The 7,651-nt window shown below is 56.8% G+C and overlaps 1 protein-coding gene across 1 annotated transcript in view; it reads right to left on the minus strand.

The window, feature by feature from the left end:
• Positions 1–7,651, minus strand: part of GRB10 (growth factor receptor bound protein 10) — a 177,119-nt gene that overhangs the window by 58,233 nt on the left and 111,235 nt on the right. Inside the window, exon 6 of the mRNA XM_008703457.2 lies at positions 2,952–3,093. Coding sequence (XP_008701679.1) covers positions 2,952–3,093 — 142 coding nt within the window. The remainder of the gene's footprint in view (positions 1–2,951; positions 3,094–7,651) is intronic.

The raw sequence follows: 7,651 nt of genomic DNA on the forward strand, positions 1-7,651 counted from the left end.
GCTCACTTTCACATGGTTAAAGCTTCCGGTGCGGGGAGCCAGGACGCTACTCTCCGTTCTCCGTGAGCTCAGGCCCCATAACGCAGCACCACAGGTGGGGGCTCAAACAGCAGGTGCTGCTCACAGCTCCGGAGGCCGAGAGTCTGAGATCAGGGTGCTGGCAGGGTCAGGTTCTGCCAAGAGCCCCTTCCTGACTCCTGGACGCCCGCCCACTGCAGAGAGCAGCACTGCTCCTTCCTCCCTTCAGGGCACTGATCCCACATGGGGGCCCCACTCTACCATTTCATCTAAACCTGCTGAAGGCCCCACCTCCTACACCATCCCTGTCAGGGTGGGGCTGCCACATGAACTCTCGGGGGGGGCATACACACGCAGCCCACATCGCTCCAGCTATGCAGACTCGGGCTGGCTCAGTCAAGGACCGGCCATGGGGTGGTCGGCGTGGGAGAACTTCCCCAGCCTGACTAGGGGCATCTGCACCCTGCGGACGCCCTGGGGGGAGGATGTGGGGCGGCCACAGGGGGTTCCCGATCCTTCCCGACGGCCAGCCAGAAGCTCACACATCCACAGAGAAGCCACGCTGGACAACTGACAGAATGACAGGCCCACGAGCCTACGACCTCTTCTGTGCACCTGCTGCCCTCAGCTGGCTGTCCAGCCACATGGGTGTCCTCCTGGGGGGAGGCGGTGCACCGTGCTGAGCAGGAGGCCTGTGCAGCAGGCAGCACCCGGCCCACATCAAGGCCACAGCTCCCCGGAGCTGGGGTGCACGGACACCACAGCAGCCACCAACAAGGGTCACCAAAGAAGGACACCCAGGGATCTGGAAGGAAGGCTGCTGGCCTGTCTGCGAGGGGGTCTGGGAAGCACACGGTAGGGCATGCAGTGTCTCAGGCAGGAATGGGGTCCCTGCACATGGCTGGTCAGGCCTCCCTCTGCTCCTGCCACCCCTTTGGACTTGTGGACAGAAAGAGGCTTCTTCTGAGGGGCTCGCTGTCCCGAGCGAGCTTCCTTCCAGAGAGGTAAGAGGCTCTCTTCTTTTCCCACGCCGACCGCATGCTGTCCAGTGAACGAGGCGTCGCTAGGACCTCCACGGAGCACAGTTTACCAGCTCGGGAGAACCTGCCTGGACACGGATCCAGCTGCTCCCGCGGACTTGGCGTGAAAGGAGACAGGACAGCAGGGAAGTGGGGAGAAGAGTCCTTCGGCAACCACGCCATCACAGGCTGGGCGGCAGCTATGGACAGCAGCGTCAAGGACACATGGCTCCCAAGATCAGAGGTCAGAGCCAGGCATGGAGGAGCGGCGCCCTCTGATGGGGCAAAACCTGTCAGATGAGGACCATGAGCTCTGCACCAGCACGGCTCAGCGCGAGGCATCCTTCCTGCACCCGCCGGGGCCACAGGAAGGCAGACGCCAGCACAGACACTCTGATCCCAAGCAAAACAGAGGCAAAATTCCTGAGTTTCCGGATTCTGCTTACAGACTTGGACAGCCCGTGGGGGTGGAGGCCCGCTTTCCTGCCAACCGCGGCGAGAGCCAGATAAAATTTTCCTGGTCTTATTTTAGGATGGGTATGGCTGTAAACAAGCTCAGTGACCAATCCACAGACAGCCTGTCTAGACCCTTATTTGAAGCAGAAGGTCACCAGGGAGGCAGCCATCCCAGACGTCCCGCAGGCATGTGACAAAGAGCCATATGCAGCCAGGGCTGGCGCCGGACAGGGACGCTTACCTCACCTTGTGAGTGTTGATGGAGGACCACGCAGCCTGCCCTGGGGGCATGAGGTCAGAATGGGAGCAGCGCAGCTCAGGGGCTGACAGGGCGAGAGGCTGGGCCTCCCTCCTGAAGGTCAGCGGGCAGGGCGTGGGGTGGGGGTGCAGAGGAAAGGGAACGGTGGCCTGTCACACTTGAGGACAGCAAAGTACAGAGGGAAGAGAAAAGAGGGATTCCAGCAGAAAAGGCGAAGAAAGTTCTGAAATACACTTGTTGAAAATAAAGACCATCAGGATCCCAGAAAACACTAGTTTAATGGCTGAAATCAGAGACTCTGGATCCTAATGTCAGGTCTGACAGGCCCGCCGCTCACTCTGGGGTCCCGCCAGGCCTCACCACTTACAGCTGGGCTTCAGCTTCCCAACTGGGGAACAGAGACGACATGTGTACCTTAACTCTTCGGGGTGTTTTGAGGAATAAATGAACAAATAAATAAATAAAACATGGAAACTTCATAGAACAGTGACTGAACTCTAGAGACCGCTCCGTGAGCGTCAGAAGATGTTCCTGGCATCATCATCATATTTATGCCACCCCCGCCCACACCGCAGCATGACTGGGTCTCCCTGCCCAGCCTGCGACCCACTGTGGCCCCGGCCACACCGTCCTGGAGGGACGGAGCCGCCAGCCTGTTTCTCTGACGAGCTGATTACTGACGACTGGAGCTTGGCTAAGTTTCCGACACTCTCTGAGGCCCAGTTTCCTCCCGGAGGACAACGGCTCTACAATATCCTGCTCACAGTCCTCCTTTTAAGGGAGAAACTCTTAGTTTAAACAGGTGGCTGCTGTCTTCTGGGTCAAGTTTCTCTGCCTTGCACAGATCCTATTCCAGACCGAAGTTCAGGTGCCTGAGCAAACCTCGTCCACCCAGAGATCCCTGCCCGTGGAGACCATGGGGTGGGGGGCGTTTTGTCAGAGAACTAACATTCATCTTTAAGCACCAAATTGTTATTTTTTATCATTTTTATGGGACGCTTTCTGAAACACATTGATAACATCCCTGATTTAAATGGAATTCTGGCCAATAAATCAAAAAGTTTCATAAAGTTAAAGGACAGTAGCAAGAGAAAAGATCCCCCACTTTCCCTCCCTTCTTCCCAAAGGAATGAGCCAGTGCGTCCGTCCTGACCCCACAGCCCGGCGGCCTGGCGCTTGAACCAGGGGCGCGTGCTCACCTGCTTCGCAGCTGCCTGGCTTGGAGGTAAGGAGCCCCGCGTCAGCACTGGTGGGCTCCCGGGGCCGCAGAGCTCGGGGAAAGGGTTGGGGATGGCCGGCAGAGACGAGGTTCGGAGCTGCTGGTCTTCTTCCTGCAGGCGTCTGGGAGGAGAGACACAACCGCTCATTAAAAGTTTGCTGTCGCTCCCCGACGCCATCCAGCAATCCCACGTCTGGGGATGTGCCCCCCAAAACTAAAGAGGGGCTCAAACCGGTACCTGGTTCCCAGGGTCACAGCAGGACTTGTCACAACAGTCAAACCCAAGTGTGCACGGATGCATGAACGGACACACAAACGTGGTCCAGCCACACAAGGGGACACGATTCGGCCACCCGAGGAAGGGAATTCTGATACACGCTACAGCCGGGGCGACGCTTGAGGACACGGTGCTAGGTGACATAAGCCAGTCACAAAGGCACATGTATGATTCCACCTCTGTGAGGCACCTGGGATCGCCGAGCTCCTAGCTAGGACAATGGACACTGCTGGGGACCGGGGTGAGGGGAGCGGGGAGCTTCTGGTCAGGGGTAGTTTCGCTTCCACGAGATGAGCAATCCCAGAGGCACACACAACACCGTATATGAGACACCAGGCACCGGTTCACTCCACAGCTGAGATGCTCGGTTTCATGTTACGTGTATGGTACCAGGACCAAGTCTTGGTGTTTTGTTTTCTTTTGTTTCTTTGAAAGCTGCCATTCTCAGACTCAAAGGGTCCAGGTTCCCTCACTCATTAAACATCTGAGGGCACTCACATCACAAACTCACATCACAAACACAGGCCTGTTCCAGGCGTTCTCTCCAAGCACCTCATCGGTTTCGTTGATGAACACCGACGTGTGAAGAGGTTTTGTGAGTAAGAGCATTTTCAGGAGAATCACGATTCCCAAGGCCCTTGAAGTGAACACTTCTCCAAACACATCAAGCCCTGGAAGAGCTTCGTGTGTCCTCATCTGCCTTGTGGAACGCGTGTGCCTGTTTATACAGCAAGGCTGTTGACCATGAGCGCGCACTCAGTGCTCCGTGCCGCTACCCTCCCCAGAGCACAAGAGCCCGTGTTTGCGTCTCCCCAGAAGCAGCCCTCAGCACCCCACTTCACAGCGCAGAGCGTGCGCCACGCTGCCCACTCTCAGGCACTTCCTCCCAAGAATGCAAAAGCCCACTTGTCCTACAACTAAGCCAAACACACACAGTGAGATGAATCCAATGCAATTATGAAAACAGCAGAAGAATCAAGTTCAAAGTCAAAGCAGAGCCAACTGCAAAGCGCCCCTCTGCTTCCTGTCCCCAGGGCTGTGCTGGTGGCTTCCTGCCCACACTGCCAGGCTCTCCTGGGAGCGGAGGGCACCACGGCGGCCCAGTGTCTGGACGTCTACCCGCAGGAATGGAGCACAGGCTGAGCCGGCGCTCAGCGTTCCCGGTCCCTGCTGACACTATGCCTCAGAAGCCCTTGCGTTGGCTGTGTCTTCCAAGAATTTCTGAACTCCTTTGACAGTTCAACTACATGAAGGATCCATCTGCTTTCCTGGGAGTTTAGCCACTAGAAAAATACACAATGATCATTTTCCAGGTTCTCTGTTTACCGACTGATTCTGACGCTGCCGGGGCCTGCCTGGCCATTCCCCGGGGACCAGGACGCGCCCACCTACGGCACGCCTGCTCCCACGGCAGGAAGGAGGTCCGTGCTGTGGTGTGGGATGGCTCTTCTCTAGCGGCTCGACACATACACAGAAAGCGGATGTGAGCTATTAAGAAAGCCCACTCTTCCCATACCAGCCTCTGTCGTGGCAAAGTGTCCCTTGTCCCACAGAGCCAGAGAGCAGGAGATGCGGCCAGGCCTGCTGAGTATATTCCAGCCCCAGACCACTAGCCAGTGTCCACCCTGAAGCACAAGAGCTTTATTATATACAAGATGCCAACGTTCTGAGGTCCTAGTGTAAGGATGGATTCGTGTCATTACGTATTTGTCCACACCCACAGCGTGGGTTCGACACCGACAGCAGACTCTGGGTGCTGACCACATCCATGCAGGCTCGGCAACCGTACCAAATGTACCACGTGGTGGGGGGTGTGGATAGTGCAGGAGGCCGTGCATGTGTGCACAGGGAGTATGGGAAATGCTCCGAAACTTCTCTCAAGTGTGCAATGAACCTAAAACTCATCTTTCAAAACTAAGTCCTTATTTAAAAAAAACCAGACATTATGCTAAGTGAACAAGGATTCCCTTCCGCTGATACAGCCAGAACAGGTAAAGCCACAGCCACAGACATGCAGCTGGGTGGCTGCCAGGGGCCATGGGAAGCAGCAGCGTGGAGACACTGCGGAATGGGTAGCGGGTTTTCCTCTGGGGGGGTGGGAAACTTCTGGAACTGGGTGGAGGTGGTGGGACTATAACCCTGGGAGAGTACTAAAAATGCCTCAATTGTACACTGTAAGTGGTTAATTTTATGTTATGTGGGTTTTACGTCAATAAATTACTCTTAAAACTCAAAAGGAAAAAAAGAGTCCCACGTCGACTTTATAGCAGTTCACAAGTACCATCCGAAGCAAAACTAAGGGTCATTACACGGAGCTGGAGACAGGCACAGTTTGGAGGCTGCGTCCCTCCACAATCACCAACTGAGACGTGAAAAGGCAACGAAGATGCAGGGATGTCGGAAGTCAGGGATGGGGAGGAGAATGGCAGGCCCATGCTCTGCAGTCTGCCCGGCTGGAACACGTCTGCTGCCCTCCACTGTCCCTGCAGCCCATTCCCTCAGGATCGGAGGGCCCAGTGGTAGCCTCTTCCAGAAAGCCTCCTCTGCCTTCCCCAGCTTCTGCTCTGCACCTATCTCCGTTGGCACTCCACACCCCACTCCATGGGTCTCACACACAGTACCAGGCCCAGTGGGTCTTGGGCTCCTTGGGGCCCTTCAGGCCGGGTTAGCATCTGCACTTCCCACTCACCAGGTGTGGGCCAGTCACTACCCCCAGGGCCACCACACCACCCACCTCGAGGGCCACGATGGCCATCGTACCAGCTAACAAATGAGGATTCAACAGACTATACATAGGAAGTGCTCAGCACACACGGGAAGTGCTCGCTTACAAAATCAATCTTTGGGTATCCGATATTGGTCACCCCATTCTTTAAATGCACTTGAAGGTAAGAAACAATACTACTTATGTGAGAGAAGGGAGAAGAGGCGAGGCCTGAGGCCCAGCGTCCCCTCTGCAGCAGGGAGAGTGTCTGCTGTCCTGTGGTGCACGCCTGCCCCATGCACCCTCCGTGGGACTTAGTACAGGTAGCCCCAGGGCACAGGGCTAAAGCTGGCCCAAACTTTAGGCTCAAGGGCTCCAGGCAACTCACCAGCCCAGGCCTTCTGGTCCATCCTCTGCCCTGACTCCACTTCGGGTACGGCCGCTGTGACCCCATCTTCCCAGGGGCCTCCCACTCAAGGCTTCCATGAACACATGACTGACAGACCCCAGACCCAGAGAAGCGCCCAGGAGGAAAGAGCATCTCCTTCCAGACTGAGCTCCGCAGAGGCCAAGAACACAGGGGTGATGCTCCGGAAAGCAGAGTAGGACGTAAACACCAGGAGGGGGAGGGAGGGAAGCGCCAGGAGCCGAGAGGCAGCTGACCACGCTGCAGACAGCTCTGTGCCTACTCTGCCGTCCCGAGACAGAGCAGGCTACCTTGGGCAAGAGAGTCACCTGTCTGCACAATGCCGGGGATGTCAGACCAGAAAGAGCCTCACAGAAGTTTCTGGAAGCAGAGAAGGCCCCACCCCCCTCACAAGGAAAGGAAGCAAGATTCCCCAGAAGATGCAGTGCTGAGGAAGGAGCAGCCACGGGCACTCCAGCCTGACCGAGGCCCAAAACGGAGGGCACCACAAGCCTCACACTAGAAAGGCCAGGGAGGCAGGGAGGCCTCAGTCCCTCGCCCCCTCCCCACACCTCCAGCCTCACCTGAAAACCTCCAGGGCCCACCGGGACCGGGCAGTAGCCTCGGAGAGCTTCTCAGCTTGATTTCACAAACCTCTCCCCCAAGAAGGCCCATGATGCCTTCAGCACCTGTCCGTTCACCTCCCGGGCACTCGAGACAGGGCAGAGGCACACTCAACTCTCCATCCCTCCCCCTTCAAAATTCAGGTGCAGACAACTCCTGTCTGCCCCCCTCTTTATCGGGTCAGAACACCACGGTCTCTAGGCTGGTCCCTGAAACAGCCTCCAAGTCGTCCGTGCCCTGCCCGCAACCCCCACCCCGACACCAGGCTGCCAGAACCATCTGCCAAAACCCAAACCCAATGTCCTCACTCGCCTCTTCCAATTCTTCCCCGAGTCTCCCCTCCAATGGTTCACAAAGGCCTTCGGGATGTGGCCCCATCGGGATCTTTTGTTTACCCCTTCCGCTGAGGTGTGATACGCGGGAATGTGTGTGACAGGGTGTGACATTCGCACACGTATGACCCATCACCAGTCTCGCTTGCCAGACATACCCACAACCTGCCAACGGCCCCTCCCCACTATCTGTTGCGATCCTTGAAGCTCATCCCTCTCAGCAAGTTCTCGGTCTACACCAACTATTGGGATGTGTGGGCTCTGTGCTGCGGGAGATCCCTAGGACTTGCTCATCTTGTAGAAACGACACTTCGGATGCTTTGTCGCCTATCTCCCG

This window comes from Ursus maritimus, unplaced genomic scaffold (genome assembly GCF_017311325.1).
Source record: "Ursus maritimus isolate PB19 unplaced genomic scaffold, ASM1731132v1 scaffold_3, whole genome shotgun sequence".
In the NCBI taxonomy this organism is placed as follows: domain Eukaryota; kingdom Metazoa; phylum Chordata; class Mammalia; order Carnivora; family Ursidae; genus Ursus; species Ursus maritimus.